This window comes from Octodon degus, unplaced genomic scaffold, assembly GCF_000260255.1.
Source record: "Octodon degus isolate 3935 unplaced genomic scaffold, OctDeg1.0 scaffold00065, whole genome shotgun sequence".
Taxonomy (NCBI): Eukaryota; Metazoa; Chordata; class Mammalia; order Rodentia; family Octodontidae; genus Octodon; species Octodon degus.
Window position 1 is genome coordinate 587,685 of NW_004524641.1, and position 20,454 is coordinate 608,138.

Here is a 20,454-nt window from a genome sequence, read left to right on the forward strand (position 1 = left end):
AGACAGACAGACACAGACAGAGAGAGACAGAGAGAAAGAAGGAGAAGAAGAAGAAGGAAGAGGAGGAGGAGGAAGGAAGGAAAGAAGAAAAAGAAGGAAGGAACGAAAATAAAAGATCCTGCTTCTTGCAACAACATAAATGAAACTGGAGCACATTATATTATGTGCAGTAGGCCTGACTCAAAAATATTCTCATGTAAGAATTATTTCACTTCTGTGTGGTGCACCTCAGTTGTATCTACTGTAAAAACAAAATAAGCAGTCTAGTACAGGTAAACAGAAAGAACATGACTGTCAAAATTCGAAGTAGAAAATTTGATGAGTGTTTTTGAACAGAAGAAAAATCCCATAACAGAAAACCTGACGGCATAATAGTACAAGAGTGAGCATGCCTCACAGGGACAAGGACAGGGGTTTACAGTAAGTTACTTCCGGTGCAGGAAATCCTTGGGCAGTCACTGCAGGGCTTTATCTGATACTGTTTGGCATATCACTCGTGCCCCAGAAGCTGCCTGCTTGAATGAAAGAAGGAGCATCCATTTGAGGGTGTCAGAACAAAAGCATAATTCCAAACACCCAGCCAGACACGGGCCAAATCTGCTAAATGTCCACTAAGGACCTTGTGGAGTACACCCATTCCCTGGGCCACAGGACACTTCGTATTCCTCAAATAAGGCAGAATCACACTGTCCCCAGTTTCCTGTTGATATAACCTTTGCTCTGCTTTAGTTGTGCTATACAATGGAAAAAAGAAAGGCATAATTTAGGAAATTTGAAATAAGGACTTGGTAGTAATGTTCTAAGACACTAGGCAAACTCACCACTCTTGTTTTCCCCTTCCAAATCCTCCCTCACCCTCCCCCCTAAATCACTCTGCTCGTCCTGTCTCTGGCATGGGACATGGCACACCAGTTTCCACAGGGATGGCTTTCCTGTTGTTGGGACTGCAGACCTGACTGACGGGCGGGAGTCACCTCTACTGCTCCTGGGAGAAAAATGGCTTCTGTGATGATGGAGGACCAACGGTGGCCTCTCCTGGGGTGGCCACCATGGTGGTCACAATCCACTGGAATTTTTTCTGAACACCCTATAGACTGCTATAATTATTGTGGCATGGCTATAAGAAACACATAGGAGGTGTCATCAGCAGATACAGTAAAGGTTTACATTTATAATAGCTTATTCCAGTAAAAGATGCATTATTGTTAATCTGCCTCCCAATCCTCCCCCTTGCTTCAAACACACCTGTCCCATCATTCTTTCTGAAGCAGTTCCACTAGTGCTCTTTGCCGTCTTCAGTTGCACTGCTGCAGCTGGCTGAATGTCTGAAATCAACTGAAAATGTTTACCTGTCCTGGTCATTCTGGTGTTGGGGAAGAGCTAGGATTTGCACAGGAGCAGCTCTGTGGCACGAGGTGGAGGAAGCCACAACGTAATGCTGCTGGGAGCCTGGCTTTCTGTGGGGTGTCCCTTAGTGGGCGCATTCACTGAGTATTTTGGTCACACCTGGTAAAAAGAAATAAAATGACTGTCAGCACTGCTCCAGAACATATCAAGAATGATGAGATCGGGGCTGGGGAGATGGCTCAGTGGAATAAGCACTTCCCTGGCAAGTGCAAGGGCCTGAGTTCAATCCCTGGTTCCGGAAAAAAAAAAAAAAAAAAAAAGAATGATGAGATCAATGTGTTTCAAGTGAGGAAAAGTATTTTGAAGAGGATTAATGACAATTTTTACATGATTTTTTAATTTTGGATATTCTCTATATATTTTGATCGTGCTGCATGGAAAAATGATTAACAGGAGTTTTTTACTATTTCTGTTCATTCTTAAATTACTCTGAAAGCCTATTCCTTTTTTTAGTTTTTTAGCTTTTTTTCCTAACGTGGACAACAGCTTTTAAGTAACTTTAAGTATTTGATTAATATTTAAGCCTAAGTAACTTTAAGTATTTGATTAATATTTAAGCCTAGGAAACCTTCCCACCTTACCAAAGTGGAAGGAGAGGGCACTGCAGAGCAAATATTAACTACTTTTGGTGGATTGAGCAAGCTTGAAGGTTGGGGTATATTTTTTAAAGGACAATTTATATGAACCGTTATTTCTGTTTTCCCTTTTTTGGTTCTTAGATACGAAGGACCTAGATGTGAAATGTGGGAACCTAAATTCTCTGAAACAAGAGGATCAAAAAGTTGTGTCCTGGGGCTAAAATAAATAGCTGCGCTTGGATGCCCTGAGCACCAGAGCTGCCATATCTGGCTCCGTTCTGCTGGCCCTAAAGACAGAGCCCAGGTCCAAAGGGCCTTGCTGCTTGGCTCTGCTCTAGTGGCAGATCAGGGGCCATGGCTTGGGAAAACGGAGCTTTCAAATAGCATTTCCATTGCAAATCCGATAGTAATTGTTATTAAAACCGACATAAATGTGCATGTGCCTCTTACCATAAAGCTATCTGAATTAGTTATATTGACCCAAGAAGTATGGTAAAAAGCATAGTTTTAATGGTTCTTGTTATTCTCTTTTTTTCTCTCCATTGGAAATATTAAAAGAATTATTTCAAACAAGACATTGCAATCAATCTTACGCAGTTCTACAGACTGGAAATAAATGTCAACTCCGGGCCGCACCAGCTTTTCTTTCACTGAATTTCTGTCTTCCGTTCTTCATATTGACAAATTTTGACATTAAAATCTCACTTTAAGAAAAGAATACTTTCTTTAAATTTCAGCCAAAATTGAAAAATGAAACAGACCAGATACTAATCCACTTCCATGTATAAAGAAGGAAATGAATGAAATATAAGATTCTCATACATCTTTGTACCAAGTTAATTGTTCAAAATAGTGTCCTTGGGTAACAGGTTCTAGGCTTGTTTCTACTGCCTGTTGGGTACAATGATGAGATAAGCCCTCCGGTCTTGTTTCACTCATAAAGATTCCTAGGTTGTGTATCTCTGAAATTTAATGAAATAGAATCGCTCTAGGAATATTCAGTGATGTAGAAATCATAGTTGCCATCTTTGTTAGAGAAGTCTGTATTTCGGAGAAAGATTTCTAAACTATATCATAGTTCTGTGCTGCCATTTAGTGTCAGGGACAGCGCAGTGGGCAAGCAAGCAGCACTTCAGGTCATCCCAGAAAGGCCTCAGGCCTCACAGATGGTTCTTGACACCATTCATGAAGTGTAGTGGGCCAGAGGTAGGTGGGGCCATCACCCTGAGTCCTTTTACTGGAAGGTTTCCTCAGGCTCTAATGATGTCTCCGTCCAGTCTTGACCTCAGACAATTTTAGTAAATCCCTGTCTAGAGATAATTCTGGCTTCTCTAAAGACTTAGTAATTTAGCAGCTAGCACATGACATTCCCTTTTGGTAAGTCAGGTGTATTAAAAACTATTTTGAAAAGCTTGAGAAAGTGCTTGTTAATCTATTTTATTCTGTTTTTCCTTACTTAGAGCATCTTATCTTTCATGATCATGTTTTGTTTTACTGAGGTACAAGTTCAGAAATTACAATAAAGCAAAAATATTTTAAATTCAGTTTTAACCACCTGAATTTACTTATGTCCTAAAACTCTCAGATTTTTCAATACTGCTTTCAAAAAATCCCAAGTGATAACATATTAATATGTTGAACCCAACTATAGTTGGCACTTCACAGCAAATAAATCACTCATGTCTTTTTCAGCATGTAGGTATATGAAATTCAGTGTATGGGCAAGATATCTAGGCATAAATGAATCACCATTTGGCCATGGGTATTATATTGCCAGAGCGCATGAAAAGCCACCTTAGTGAAAAATTCATCATCCTGTGTAAAAGCTGATGCATTACCACTAAACCCAGGGGACACTGTGGCTTGAAATCTATCATGTGGCGGCTGCGCTGCTGTTTTTGATGCAGCATTTCATTATTGCTGTGAACCTCATTGTGGTGTTAAGGAGCCTTTCTTTTAAATGTGGTATTCAGCCCAGCTGCTGTGTTGGGGCTGCTGCTGGAGAAAATCTTCAGAGTGGACCGTGCGCTGCCCCAAGGGAGACTCGGGCGCAGAGCTGTCAGTGGTTACAGTTTTATAGACTCCGAGCTCCAAACACATATTTTTCTCCTTGGCATCACCGGGTCCTGTGTTAGTCTCCGCTGTCCGTTCCTTACATCCAGCAAGGAAGCCCTGGCATTACTGGAAACTTTCATTTGCTCACAAACCACTCGGAGCAAAATCGGGCTGGCAGTGGACAAAGGAGTTCAAAAACTCATGACCAAATAGTATTGGGTTGACAGCATTTGAAGATATTCTTTTATTGGGGAATTTTAATCTATATTTGTCAAAATATATTACTAGCAGTAGTGACTCCATTTGAAAATGTTTCTGTTGATGTGAAAAGTATTGAAGGCATACAATTGAACAAATGTAATATACACAATGTAATATACTGTCTGGGTAACAGGCCCCCAGATCAAGAAAAGAACTCTTCCAGCACCCCAAGAAACTGTCTCATGTCAACATCCTCTATGCCATCCTACTTATATAAAGTCAGCCTCTATCTTGACAGCAAAAATGTGTTTGCTTGGTTTTATGCTTTGTGTAAAGTATATGTATCATATAGCATAGTCTATCTTAGTTGTTTTTGATCAACATTATTTTTACAAGGCCAATTTTTGTGGCATATAATTATAAATCATTTGTTATCATTGCTATAATTTGTGTGATCATTTTGCTATATTAGGATGCCAAAATTATTTATCCTTTCTACTATTGATGGGTTAATTGACTAATTTCTGGTTTGGGGCTAGTGCTGCTATGAACATTGTATAGTGTGTCCCATTTCTATTAGATATAACTAGAAGAAGAATTGCCTAATCCTGGGTATGTGTATGTTCAGGTTAAATAGTTTTTCAAGGGAGCCATAACAATTTACATTTCAGTACAGAGTGCAAGTTGCTCTGTGGCCCTTTCAACATGTAATAATCTCTTTCTTCATGGCCTTATAAAAATAATGTTGCAAAAATAATGTAAAAATAATTCTGGTGAGCATGTGATCATAGATCATTGTAGTTGTAATTCATGTGTCCCCAATTTTTAATACATTTATTGTCCATTTTATTATTTTCTTTTGTGAAATATATACTCAGTTCTTTTGCCCATTTTTCCAGAGTTGGCTTTTTTTATTGATTTGTAGGAGCTCTATTTTGTATGTGTATACATTAATATATTATATATAATGTATACATTATATACATAATAATGTATATTATCATACATATATCTAATGTATACATTATATATAATATAAAGTATATATACATAAAAATATATATAAAGTATAAACATTTGGAGAGACACGAACTCATAGTAAATAGGTCTGTAGATTACCTCTGTCTTTTAATTCTCTTAATGGTGTCATATTTATACATTCTTAGCAAATAACATTGAGCAGCTTTTTGTCTTATTACTTGCACCTTTTGTTTCTTGTTTAAGATACTTTGCTTGCTCCAAAATCACTGAAATGTTGGCTTCTTCTTTATTGTTTTACCTCCTGATCCAGAAACCCTCAGAATACCTTGAGCGCCTAAAAATACTGAGTCTAAGGGTGTTCTATTCTCCCTGGGCGTTTATGTATCTGCCCCACTGTTCTCTCCCATCCAGCCCTCAAAGCACTAGCCGCTCCTGACAGTTTATCTTAAGAGATAGAGCCCATCTAGGAAAATGGCAGTCAACCCAAATTCTGCCCAGATGCAATTTTTCTCTCTTAAACTTCCTTAACACTTTGTTGATGAACTATGACTTGTGATCTATCTTGCCTTTTATGCTAAGTATTACAGATACTACTTAAGCTCTCCTCGTATATAGCATAGCATCAGAAAAGGAAGAGTAGTCAGGAATCACAGTAAGTGAAGTTTATGCAGCACAAGCTACGTGTCAGGCACACATTTTGGCATGTTCCATAAAAATAACTCAATTATTCCTACCAGTTCTATGATACCAGTACTCATATTTTCCCCAACTTACATAAAAAAGAATAGTGTTATCAAAAAAAAATAATAATAATTTGTCCATGTCACACATGGCTGTTAGCCCCAGAAGTCATCAAATGTCTGTCACCCTGTTTTTGTTTGTTTGTTTTTGGTTTTTTGTGTGTGTAGAGAACAGTACTTCCTGAAGAGCATACCATAGTGTCATGGTCATCCCAGGAAGCTTCAGCCAGGACCAGGATTGGGGTTGGGGGTGGGAGTAAGAGGTGGAGATTTGTTCTGTGCTCCAAAGATTGAAGGAAGAAATTATACCTATGTAGATAACTCATGGTACCTTTTAATAGGTTGAAAGTTTTGTGGTGTCTTTCAGAAATGAATCATGTTAAAGTCTGCGGTAACCAGCACTTTCTAAATGTGTTTGATGACGAAAGGTCTTATTCCTGTTTGTTCTTCTATGTTTTCCAGTTGTAACTTACATGTAATTCACATTCACAATAGAACTCAGGACCTTGCCCATGCTAGGTAAAGCTGAGCTACACCTCCAGTCCTGCTGACAGAAGCTTTTTATGTAAAAACTTTCCTTGCAACCTACTAGATGGAATAATGGTGTGGACTTTAGCAACAGGGCAACAAGAGTTCTGAGCCTGGCTGTGGCGCACATTAAATGATCTCTCTAAACTTTAATCTCTTTAAACTGTACCTTCTCATCTGTGAAAGGGAGCTAATAATATAAACTTTATGGAGTTATATATGATTTCATTAAATAAGGGACACAAATCAGGACTGTATCTAGCATACAAAAGAATCTCATAGAGCGGCAGTACAGGTTATTTTCTTACTCACTCTTAAAAATAAAATCCTTCTGATTCAGTTTATAGTCCCAGTCGTTGTCAGCAACATAACTTGTTGAACCATCATAAGCATTTATTGAATTAAATAACACTATTAACTGGACAGAAGTTTATAGATAAATATATTCTACAACTAGTTATTAGAGTCCATTCAAAAATCATATATATTTTAATTATTTCAGTATCAGACACCACTTAAACTCAAACCAGTTTGCAGCTATAAACTATTATAGCTGCAAACTATAATACATAGTATATATATAAAACTATATATTATATATATAACTATAACTAGTTATAGTTATAACCAGTTTCCAGCTATAAACTATTCCTTTTTGCAGTGATTTAAGCCCCTCAGTTTGATGTTAACAGGCTCCTGTACAGACACAGCTGGAGGGTGGCTGTGCAGCGGAGGTTTTCTCAGCTCTGCACTTTCACGACCACACCTAGCAGTAAAGAGGACAACTCAGAAGTCACACTGTCTGGGCTTGAGTGCTGAGCCCTTCACGTATAAACTGTGTGCAGCTCAGCTTCATCTCTCTTCACCTATTTCTCATTTGTAAGTGAGAGTTACAGTGCTGCTTTGTGTTTTGGGTTACTGTAAAGATTAAATGAGAAGTACTTACATAGGGGCCAGGAATAGAGCTCAGAGGCTCAGTGCCTGCCTGGCAAGGACGAGGTCCTGAGTTCTATTCCCAAGATCCCCCAAATATATATATATTCATATCTGCACACATGTGGAATGGGCTTAGGACACTACTTGATACATAGTATGTGCTCTAAAAATGTTATCTTGGTGCAGTCTATTCAAGAGTAAAATTCCTTATTCATTACATCTCTGTATACACAGCTGCCTCACTACCTGGGTCTCTTGGCATGTGATTTTGTACTCCTAGCAGATCGATGGATGGAAGTAGAGGAGATGCGGGGTTGGTGATTGTTTCAGAAGGCTGAAAAATCCACGGTAGAAGCAGCACCAAAGCTGGAAAATCAATAAAAACAGAAAATTGAGTCTGCAGAAAATCTGAAATGTCACTCATTTTAATTTCTTTAAAAGAAATCCTTGGGCATTCTATAATTGGCATTGCCCTCAACCAATACATTTTTGTGATATGTTGTTTTTTACTTTGGTACTCACTTAAGGGGACTTAGGTAATTACTTCTGTGGGAAGTGGATTTCATCACATTCTGCAAATGTTCTTTGCACAAGATTTTCTGTGACTCTGATGTGTTCTCCTCTCGGTGAATGAGGTGTTTTGTTTGTTTTTGTTATGGTACGGAAAGAACAGCCACTTGGGAAGCCTTGGGATTATAATTTAAAAGGGGCTTCAAGAACGTAATTCTAAAGGTCAGAGATTAAGGCAATAATTTTAAGTGTCACTTGGCTCTCAAATGAGGTTTTCTGGTGATGGATTATGACATGATCCATTGACATGATAAAGCACTTAGTGTGCTACTAGAGGCAATAGGCTGAAATAGTTTTTTCTTTCTTTTATGATCATAGTAGTGAGTCTTTCATATGCTGTTGGTTTCATAGAGCAGAAGATTATAACTTGCATTTATTGACACTGAGTAAACCATACCCAAAATATGATTGCTTTGAAATACTGAGCATTATGTATTAAAGGACATTGGAAGGTCTTAGAAGCTCATTTAAAGTTAAGTCCGTGCTGACCCTGTTTCTCCTCCTCCTCTTGATCACTCTTTCTGAAATTCCCTCATCTGACTGAAAAAAAAAAAAAAAATTCTTCAAAAAGCATTGTCTTAACTTCTCTCTGTAGGAATCTCATCAAATAACAAGGAAAGATTAACCAGCAGAGAACAAAAGAGACTAAAAGTTGACACCATTCCCAGGCAGACTTTTCACCTATGCCTCTGAGGACAGCTCCAAAAGATTACCTGGGAGATTTTCTGCCTCATGTAATAAAAGAGCCTTTGTTGGCAATTAATTTCCATCCCTCACCTCCTAATAACCTGTGGCTGCAAACTTGCCCAGGCCAGAGAAGAACTTTGTCCCAGCCCTTGTCCATTCTTGGGAGTTATCCATGTCCCTCCTAAGAATCATTCACGACTCTTGACATTGCCCGATCCACTCTCATTTTCTGCTCCCATTGGGAGATTAGGTAAGTTTTTACTCTCTGACCCTTTGGCTCTCATATTTCTTATGGCTAGCAAGCATATCATATTCATAAATGTGTGTATTTCTTCTCCAATTATCCTTTTGCCACTTTGTTTCAGTGAGACTTCAAAGGGTAAAGAGATATTTTCTTCTTGTCCCTACTGTTTTACCATCTAAATGAAATTTGTAGGACACATTAATTGCATTCATATAGGGAAGTAAATGGACATGTGGAATTTCTATGTTGAAAATCCTGACATATTTGGGGTACATACTTGTGGTTTGTGTGTGTGTTTAATTTTAATAGAGGGAGATTGACAAGTATATGTACACTAAGTGATAAAAATGCCTTATTATCAAATAATGTGAAGCCCTATGCCGACTTTATTCACTGTGATATGTATCACAGTGTAGCCTGTGCTTTGAATCAGCAACATACAGGAGGTGTCTTATATAATATTTCCAAATAGTTCTATAAAAATCAATCCTATTCCATGAGAACAGCAATGTAAAGGGTACACTTTCACCCTGAAATGCCTGCTTTTTATATCCCCAATCTTTTTTCCCCCCTCAGCAAGTATTTGACTTTTAGAAAAATTAAGTGTTTTCTTGCAGGGTGCCGTGCATTTTGGCCAAATTTCTGCTTGTAGCTCCCATTGACTTCCAGGCACCCAAGGTGAAGAGAAAGGCTTCCCAGCAGCGGTAACAGCAGCAACAGTAAAATCTGGAATAAGGTGACAAAAGGATCAAAGCATGAAATAACCTGTGCAAAAAAGTGCACTTTATCTCCATTTATTTCCATTTACAAAAACTTCCTTTGAAGCAATCAATCTTAGGGAAGCGGTATTTTAAAAGTAGTTTTTAAAAGTGAAAACAACAAGGCTGCACTGAAGGAATTAATAAAAGCATAGTTTATATGTATTCAGAAGATCCACCAGTACTTTAAAACAATCTGAGTTTAACGTGGCAAATTATCTGTCATTAAAATGCTAATGAAATGGTAAACAGCTGCAAAGTTTTTTATGCTAATGAATGGTGGCAGCTAAGTACTTCTGGAACCTCGTCTTTATTAGCATAGAGAGTTGATTGGGTAAGTAGGATCATTGTGCATTCTGACCTTTGTTGATGGAGCAATCTGTTTGTCAAGTTCCCTGTTGCCTTCTATTTGCTTTGTTAGTACAAAGTGAGTCTTGGCAGGCCCTTGGGACCATGTATTACACAGTGTTATCAGAGCCGCCATTGTGGCTTTAGAGAAAGAACTTTGCTTCCCTTTGGGAGACCTACAGTGGCAAAACAATTACAAATCTGTTCAACAGCCAGCTTAAATAGAAAGATTCTACATAGCGTACTCTTTGTGGTTTATATTTTTAATAATTGTAGTAATAACAAATCATAAAAGGCTGTCAATCTAATACAAGAAATATCTGTAGCTTTCAATTCAGCTCAGAGTTTACAGTAAAGCTTTTGAAGTCAGTGTTTTAGTAAGTGTCTCTGCAACATTTGATATATTGGTACAATATATCATCTTGGATCTGCAAGTGCTGAAGTTAGCCGTGGATGTAACATTACCTAAACAGAAGAGGAAGGTGTAATTAAGTGTGGATGGCTCTGTGTGCAGCGGGCTGTCAGAGTGCAGAGAAATGTTCTAAGGAGCAACCAAGGTTGAGTAGCAAAATTTATTGAAAGAAAAAAAGAATAGGTAATAACAATAGCTCCTGAGGGACAGGAGGGATCCTTGAATGGGTTGCCAACAAATTTACATCTCAAAGGAAGTTTTATAGAGCAAAATCACAGGGCATGTACAACATGGGTCAAACTTATGATCAACCAATAAGATTACAAATATAGTTGCTTAGGTAATATTGTTCCAGTGGTAACAAGGCCATATGAATGACATCGTTAATCTTGGTCTATAATCTATAGTTCAGGTCTTGTCATAGTGGATTGGAGAGGAGGAGACAAGAGAAGATCTCAGAAGGGGTTACCAATAATCTCAAACCTTAGAGAAGCATGTAAATCTAGCCATTGTGACTTTAATCCTCTTCAGGTGCACCTTCAACCCCTGTCCCCTTCCCAACTGCTGCACTGACTTCCTCCTGAATGAAGCAGCCCTGTCTGACTGCCTACAATATTTCCACTTCACGTAGCTGATGATAATATCAGAAAAAAAAAAACATTGCTGTCCCATCTGTACTTTTAGCTGATTCTACCACGAGCGACTCCAAATTTCCTAATGGATGGGGTTGACCTAAAGAATTGTTATTACAGAAAAGTGTTTCAGGTGTCCTTTTCTGTTTTCCCATTCAGATCAGTAGAAAGGAGGTCCAACAGTCCATTAAACACTATCACCAATAATCTTGCAGAGTGATTTGAAATACGATGCAGCATTTATTAAGGAAACTTATTACAAGAAAAGCATCAGCGAAATAGGAATTTTAATGATTTTGGGACTCTGTGTAAGAAATTGGTGGAAATTTTAATAGTTACAGCATTTTCTCATAGTGTTCATTTCTCCTTGAAATTAGTAGGGGATTTTAGGCATATAATTAGTAGACGGTTCTATACAGACAGGCCAGAAGAAGTTGGAAGCCTTATAAACTATTAGTGAAAATGTAAAAGGCTGAGCCTCTTTCAAAAACAGACAATTCCTCAAAAGGTTAAGCATGTTATTACCATATTGCCCAACAAACGCAGAATTCACACTCCTAAGTACATGTCTGAAAGAACTATTGACATAAGTCTACGTAAAAGTTTGGAAGTAAATGTGTGTAGTAACATTCATGATAGCCAAAACTGGAGACAAAACTTCAGGCATCCATCAACCGATGAAAGAAAAAACAAAACACAGAGTCTTCACAGAAGACTGTTATTCAGCCTTGAAAAGACACCAGTGACATTCCCTATTCTGATGCATTCTATATGAATACATTTTGAAAATACACCAGATGAAAGAAACAGTCACAATCAACCCTAGAGTGCATGATCTCGTTTATCTTAAACGAAACGTCCAGGGTGAACAAACCTATAGGGACAGAACATAGGTGTGTGGTTGTCGAGTGCTAGGAATCTAGGGAGGAAATGGGGAGCGACCATTTGGTCATAGGTACAGGAATTCTTTTGGAGGTCATGAAAAATATTCTAAAACCAATTGTTATGAATATGCTGAAAATTACTGAATGTTTATACTTTAAGTGGGTGAATTGTTTTGTATATGAATTATACCTCAATAAATCTGTCACAGTAAAGCAACAGCAGCAGCTTTGCCTAGGCTACTCCCAAAGGGCCACTGCACCAAGAGTTAGAGAGCCTCTCTAACACGGAAGCTGTAGGCTAAAGAAGAATTCATTTTCTTGGGGAACATTTTCTAACTTCCTATTCATCTGCTTACAGCATATCTAATGAGGTGACAGCTAATACAGCGGCTAAAAGGATTCTCTGTAAATAGTGCAAAACTCACTAGAAATATAAAGTGAGAGACAAAAATATGAATTTCAGGTCCAAATGCTTATTACTAATTCCCCAATACCATGTCCGCTGCCAGGCTCTGTTATTCAACCTTTCTTGATTTTCTAACTAACCAGTGTCTAGACTACCCATTTCCCTCAAAGTAAGCACAACTTTCAGCTCATTTTTAAAGGAAACAAAATGAGTCATATATATATATATTTTTTTTATAGCAGACAGTAACCGTAAGAGTCCAAGTTTTCTTCTCTTTGTAAAACCCCTGCAGTTATCTTGGATTTACATAAACATGCATACTAGCTCTTCAGTCTGAACAGTAAAGAGCATCTGGCTTCAGGAGGTCCCTCCCCTCTCCTCCCTGCACTTTTGGTACCAGGTTGGACCCCAGGCCCGGCTCCTTGTGCCCCACCTGCTGGTAGAATCTGTGTACTGTGCGTCTCCCCAAGGTCGCGCTGCCTGTTGCTCCAGCCATGGGAAGTGTTCTGCCTCACTGTCCAGCAATGAGGAAGAAGATCCCTTCTCACTGTTTCCTGCTCCTGTGGCCCTTGTTTCCTTCCAGCGTGGCTTGCGCACAGAGTGCAGCTCAGTGGTCTTGCTTTTGCACTGTAGGCTTGGGAGGGAGATGGGTGTGAACGAGAGACTGAATTCATTTTTGTTTTGTCCTTGGCAGGCAGCACATGCCACACCACTACCCTTCCCGCTCTTGTGCGCGCACCTACCCTCATGATGCAGCCTTCGCTGGACATCAAACCATTTATGTCTTTTCCAGTGGACAGTAGTTCTGCTGTTGGGCTCTTTCCAAATTTTAACACAGTGAGTAAATGCTTTGTTAATTTTACTTGCGCGCTCCTCGCTTTTTCTTTTACTACATTCGCAGATAGGCCGTGGATGGAGTCTGTTTTCAAAGTATGTAGCGTGAAGCCGGTTATACTGCTCAGCTGGGCTTCGGAATGCGCTGCATTGTCTCTGAGAAGGAGCTCACTCAGTAGCCAGCATGTTTGTTTTACAAATAAGTTCGCAGATGACTTTTTACCTGCTGCATTGTACAGTTCTGATAGACTTTTCAGTGGCTTTTGAGCTTATATTATTTCTGGGATGCTGTTCACGCCTGCTCAAGAACATAATTTAGAGATATCAAGCCACATTGATTTTTCTCTGCTACCAGAAAGGGAAAAAAACGGAGGTTTTATCTCCCTGGGTGCCTTTTTATCTGGGAGATATTTTAAATAAAATGAGACTTTTGCACAATTTTTATTTAGTGGTTCTTGCAGAGTATGTAAATCTGACTCCTAGTTATAAAAAAAAATTCTCACTCATTTTAAATTTATAGATTACTTATATTGTTTATTTGCATGAGACTTAGACATTCTATTTAAGATACAGGATAAATATTAGTGTGTTACCCATAATCATCACTGTTCTTCATTCAGGTAAGCGGACTTTCTTCTATTTGAATAAAAGACACTTTGTAGGGATGCCAAGCAGAGCATGACGTCTTCCAACAAAAGAATTCCACATACAATCAATCTATAGCCATATTTTAGATGTACAATGGGAAAAAGGCTGAACAGTTCAAGCGTTTGCATGAATTACGTCTGTCGAATTGAAAAGTGTAGTCAGTTGGGGCATGACGGTCTACACGAATGAGACAGCATTACAAATGCTACCATAGTCCAAAGAAAGAATTGCGTTATCAACACTAGCAGACAGTGCGCATCTGAAGTCCTGCCAAACGCTGCCTTTTGCAAACTTATCTTCTATACAAAGTGAAAACAGCAAGAGGATTTTTCCTTGGGGGGGTTGTAAATAAAATCTGCTGACAGGCTTTTGTCTGGACTTATTGTCGTAAAGGTAATTAAGGGGTAGAAGGTCAGCCAACTCCTTAAAGAGTGCTTGCTAGTTTTGATTTTAGTGAGTACAATTGAATGTTTTTGTCATCTTTGGGTTTTCAGAAATGTATCAAGCAGGTGTTTGTTTGGGGTGTGTGTGTGTGTGTGTGTGTGTGTGTGTGTGTGTGTGTCTCAAGGCTCAAAAAAGTGAGTGCTATTTCTAGTCCAGCTCAGTAAGATAGATCTTGCCTGCTTTGGCCACAACACGCCAGGGAATGACATTCCCAGAGCACCTCCCGCCATGTCAGAGCTTGAGCGCGAGCACACCCATGGACTCGCTATCAAAATATCTGTCATCCGTTCCAGAAGTAATTGAATTCAGCTGTACTTCTTAGACTGCTTACCAGGTTCTCGTGTGATGATTAATGTACACTCAGAAGACAGCGCTTGCAGGCTCTGCCCAAGTCCAGCAGCTGTCAGGAAGCAGCGTGGTGGATGGGTCAGGGAGGCAGCAGTGGCTCCTTCCGCAGGACACCTGCCATGTTGCTTTGACTTTTTTTAACGCAAGTAATATGTGAATGTTTATTTCAAATACTCAAATAAACCATTAGCATTCATGACAAGATGAAAATGTGATCACTCCCTGCCCTGCACACCCTCTCTTGAACTTAGAGGAAAGCGCTACCAGCAGGCACCAGCTCTCCATCCTCTGGCCACTTGTGCAAGTGTGCTGAGTACACACCTAAGGGACTTCGGTCCTCGCTGCATTTCAGAACTGAAATCACATGCTAGCACTAGGCCGTAAGTCACTTTTTTAGTTGTCAAAAGGCTTTCATATTGCTCTATATTTACAGGCTATTAAGTGAACAAGCAAAAAGAGATCCTCTCATAAATATTTTTATAAAAATATAATTTTTAAGATAAAATGCGGTTTCATAATGACTTACTAATGTCGCATGACAGCTGCAGATGTACTAGCATCCTTCCTGGTTTGTTTCTTGTATGTGACAATTTCATGGTATATTTGAGAAAGCACAAAGGACAACTCTAGTGTCAAAAGTTCTCTTTTTTTTCCTTTCTTAGAGGAAAATAAATTTTTCATTTTCAAATAAAGATACTGTTGGTTACAATGAAAAATGCTACAGTGAGCTACGTGAAATTTTACTCTTTATTTCACCTGGGTCATTTGTTAGCTACAGAGGCCTTCTGATAGAATATTAAAAATGAAGTCAACCCAAGTGAGACCCTTTATCATTTTGTAGCAAAATGAATTTATTAATTGGGTTCCCTATAATTTTTCACTTGGAATTGCAATTTAAATTACTTTTGATCATTTTTCTTTTTTAAATTATTTTTTTCAAGTTTTACTTTTTCTTAGTGTGCATCTGCAGTACATAATGATCACATTCCTCATGGGAGTTGATTTGTGTAGGTGACACAACTTCTTTTTTATTTTTTATCCCTTCCCTCCCCCCTGCCTCCATGTGTAGGTTCCCTTGCCCTTTGCAAAGGATCGAGCTTTCTATTTCCAAAAACCCAACATTTATTGCTTGTTATTTATATTTTGAGTTTTTTACATAAGCGAAACTAGGCAATATTTAAGCTTGTTTCCTTCTGCTCCTTTTTCTGATAGGCTTTTCATTCCAGTACCCAACTCACTTAGTAGATTTCCTACAGAAAGTTTAGGAAAACCACTGTCCACACTCCTCTAGGAAAATATTACTTTATTCCTATTAATAATTACCTTGGATTACCAGATATTTATGATGGTTTTTATACTTGTGGTGACTTTTACCTTTCAGAAGTCTCAGACCAGAAATATTATTAGAAGCAATTGTTGCTACTCCTATTGTCCAGAGGAGGAAAGAGAGTCAAGGAAAAACTAGGACTGAAGTGAAAATCTTCCAACTTTGTACCTCGTGCTCTGGCTGTTTATGTCCTCAGCTCCTCTGGCCTGTGTCACATCCTTCCTTATTCATGGCACATGAAGCTCAGTCAGAAATCTGTTGTTCTCTTTTATGGGGGTATGGTAGGCAGTTTTCTGCAGCATCATCAGGGAGGAAGAGGAGATTTTTATGCATGTGAGAAATAGATGGCTACAAAAATTATCTGCAGAGCAGAATGATTTGAAAAGCAGCTCCAATTTCATATTGGCAAATTTTAAATGTATGTTGCACTTAGTAGTACATTTGCTCTTTGAAAACCAAAGTGAAGTGAGGTACAGTGGCACACGCCTGTAATCCCTGCACTTGGGAGGCTGAGGCACAAGGATCACAAGTTTGAGTCCTGCTGGAGCAATGTAGCAAAACTCTATCAAAATAAAATTTTTCTTAGGGAAAAGGACTGGGGATGTATCTCAGTAGTAGAGCACCCTTGGGGTTGATCCCCAGTAGCACAAACAAAACAAAAATACAAGATGAATCCTACTGCATCATTTTATTTTATAACCAAGGCTGATGTAAATATAAGAAATGAGGTCTATTGTAATTATCAGGAGGATTAAAACATTGTGCTCTGAGACTTTAGATCTCTTAAATTTTGCAACTTTCTTTAAACAAATTTTAAAACTATAAATAAAGTAATGGTTTCCTCTTTTCTTTTTTTAATGGTACAATGTGATAATAGTACATGAGCAACAACAAGAATTGAAATGAAGTTATGTCACATCCCAAAATAGGTGCAGGTTCTGCATTAGTTTATGTAACGAAATACAACATGCTTCACAGCATTCGTTCAGTCCTGTCCTGCTTCTTCCTCTACACACAGGGTTCCTGACACAACCCTGCTCAATGCTACCTATGGAGAACAAGCAATTGAGGTGCTGTCCAAACAGTTGTGAAGAGACAGGCTAAGAAAGCTAGTGTCTGAGTCATCCATAACTTATGAGGGGCTCATGTCAAGATGCAGGATTGCAGCACAGTGAAGCCAACTGTGTGCTTCAAAGAGGGGCTGTTTTGAAACATTGAAAGGCAAAAGACTCAAGTATAAAACTGTGAAGGACCTTAACTTGCTATCTAAAGCCTCCTAGGCTTCTGTGCCTGGCCTCCCATTGACCCTCACTTCTACCACTGCCCTGCTACTATGACTGTTTGTCACCCAGCATTTGACCAAAGCATCCTTTTCTTCCCAGGATCTTCTATGACTCTTCATGTCTGAACTGAAGTCTCAGTCTCTGAGCTTCGAGTTAACTCAATCATCACTGTGCTTACACCTTCCTCTATTTATCTGATCATTGTGGTTACCTCTTTGTCACAAGAATGTGAGCTCCTTGAGGACAGGAGCTATGCCTTATTCATTTTGGTGGCTAATGTCAGACAGAAGTGATACCTTTTTTGAAGGAAGGAAGAAAGAAAAGTACAGAGGAAGGGCCCTAATTCCTTGACTTTCAGTGTTCATACTTCCCTAGCAAAGTGGATATTTCTAAGAGAAAGATTTCTAAGCTTTCTCTAAGTACCAAGAAATATGCCCAAGTGTTTGCTTTTATTTTTAGGTTTTGATAACTGTCATCTTTTTTCATCTCAAGGCAATAGTTTCAAATTTTTTCTCCAGCTGTTATCTCCAGCTTTTTTTGTGTGTAGAAAAGGTGAAGACTTTGGCAATTATCTACTACATTCTTTGTCTTGGGCCCTATTCTTAAAGAGTATTTAGTTGAAAAACAAAATTATTAGCTATTGTTTTGGGATTTTTTTTGTGGCTGGCTCAGCCCCCCCACCACCACCACCAGGAGGGGGCAGGGCTGGCACAGCATGTTGTGCAAGGGAGCAAGCCGTGTCCCTGCGCTTGCCTAAGCTTGCTTAAGCTTGCCTAAGCAGGCGCTTTAGTCCACTGAGCTGTCTGGCTGGCCCTGTTAGCTACTGGATCTTATTGAAAATATAATACATGTACTAAAGGATCTTAGGTTTGGGAATCAGTGTAAAGAAAACAAAAATACGTTGTGTCCAAGGATCTTGTAAGAAAGAATAAATATACTTGAAAGAAGCAAGACAATAAAAAATTCAAGAAACTTCAACCAAGTTGAAATAGTTCCTGAACTTTATAATGCTCAAAAAATACCAGAAAGAAAACATTTTTTATATCCCAGTAGTTATTTTTATTGTTCTGCTGTTAATTTTACTTTTAAATTTTTTATGTGCTTCATGGCCGGCCTTTAACTATTACAGCAGCCTTTAGTATTTCAATTACTATTGAAATAAATTGCATACTTACCAAGATGGATAATATTAATATTGTAAAATAAGTTCATTTAGAAGACACACTGTGGGCATACTGTTATGAGCTAAATATGATCCCCACAGTTCATATTGTAAAGCCCTGAACCAATGAGGTGATATTTGGAGATGAGGACTTTAGAAAGTAATCAATTGGGGCTAGATAGGGTCGTAAGGGTGGGGCCCTTGTGATGGCATTAGTGTCTCTTAGGAAAAGATACTTTATAAGAGCGTTCTCCTCTCTCTTTACAACATGTGGCTACAGGGAGGATATGGCCTTCTGCTAGCCAGGAAGAGGGCCCTTACCAGAACCTGACCTTTCTGGCAACCTGATCTCTGACATCCAACTTCCAGTACAGTGAGAAAATTAATTTATGTGGCATAAGCCACCTGGTCTATGGCACTGTGTTATAGTCGCTCAAGCTGGCAATGACACACAGCCAATCTTTATGATATATGTGACAATAAGTAGCTAGATATTTAAATTATTTTAATCTTTTATTAATTTGGTGCTGGGTCTCGCTAAGCAACTCAGACTCTAGTGATCCTCCTGTTTTCAGCCTATCCAGAGCTGGGATTACAGGCTTGTTCCTCCATGCTCAGTTTCAGTGGCCAGCACGGTGGCACGGCATTTGGTACTGGAGATCAAACTCAGGTCCTTGCCCTTGCCAGGCAGGTACTTAGACCACTGAGCTATCTCTCCAGCCCTGTAAAATTTCATTTGAACAACCAATTTTCTAACATAGGCACGTATCTGTTTGTATAACTCTTCGGAGACAGGGCTATAGTGAAGAGCCTTCTTGGGCCACAATCACCTGCCAACCTCTCTGCTGACTGGCAGGTATTTTATGAGCCTGCTTATTTGAAATTTCTTTGTTATCCCTATCGTGTCTTTCAAAGGCACCGTGGAAGCACAAGGGATATTAACGCTGTTTTATTACAAGAGGCTCAATAGACTTATTTTCCTGAAAAATAATCAGACTTTGACAACCTACCTTAAAATTATTTTGTTTTCCAACACAAGAACAAATAAGTGTAAAGTCCGAAGCCATTATATGATTCTTTCAGTCCTCGTGACAAGATGTGAAATAATGTATATGACTATGATTTACTTTATCACCCTAGATCACATGATATTCCAAATCATTCATAGTTTGGCAATATCAATGAATATTTAAGTTTTATCTTTCTTATAATACAAACAATAATATATTCATCAAAGAGGTTTAAAAAATAGAAATCAGGGCTGGGGAGATAGCTCAGTGTCCTAAGTGTCTGCTTGGCAAGAGCAAGGACCAAGGTTTGATCCCCAGTACTTCATGCCGTGCCACCATGCCAAACACCAAAACTGGACATGGTGGCCTATGCCTGTAACCCCAGTGCTGGGGAGGCTGAGACAGGGGGACTGCTATGAGTCCAAGCTGTGTAGCAAGACCCTGTACCAAATAAAAAAATAAATAGTTTACAAAAATAGAAATCAAAATCCATATTTATTTTATGCTGTTTTTCCTCCTGAGATGTTACTGTAGGTCTTGACAAAGTCCAGCATTCATTCATGATAAAAATCCTACAGAAAATCAGAAAATATGGTCTCTGTCTCAATCTGGTAAAAGTCACCTATGACATCATACGAAGTGGACAAAAACTAAAAGCTTCCAGTCTAAAATTAGGAACAAGGGCCAGCCAAATAGCTCAGCAGATTAAAGCCCCTGTTTAGGCAGATGTGAAGGCCAGGGTTCCATCCCTCAGGCCCACCCCCGGGGCATGCATCTATAATCCCAGTTCTTGGGAGGCTGAACACAGGTGGATCACTGCAGGTCCAATCTACACAGTGAGACTCTGTAGACCCTGTACTAAAATACAAAATAAAATAAGGAACAAGACAAAGATGACTACTATCACCATTCCATTTCAGTATGGTTCTGGAAACATTATCCAGAGCAATTAGATAAGAAAGAGAGGGAGGGAGGGAGGGAGGGAGGGAGGGAGAGAGAGAGAGAGAGAGAGAGAGAGAGAGAGAGAGAGA

At 38.9% G+C, this 20,454-nt stretch overlaps 1 protein-coding gene across 1 annotated transcript in view; it reads left to right on the forward strand.

Moving 5' to 3' along the window:
- Positions 1 to 20,454, forward strand: part of Znf385b (zinc finger protein 385B) — a 405,545-nt gene that overhangs the window by 293,161 nt on the left and 91,930 nt on the right. The window contains exon 7 of the mRNA XM_023719177.1: positions 13,062 to 13,208. Coding sequence (XP_023574945.1) covers positions 13,062 to 13,208 — 147 coding nt within the window. The remainder of the gene's footprint in view (positions 1 to 13,061; positions 13,209 to 20,454) is intronic.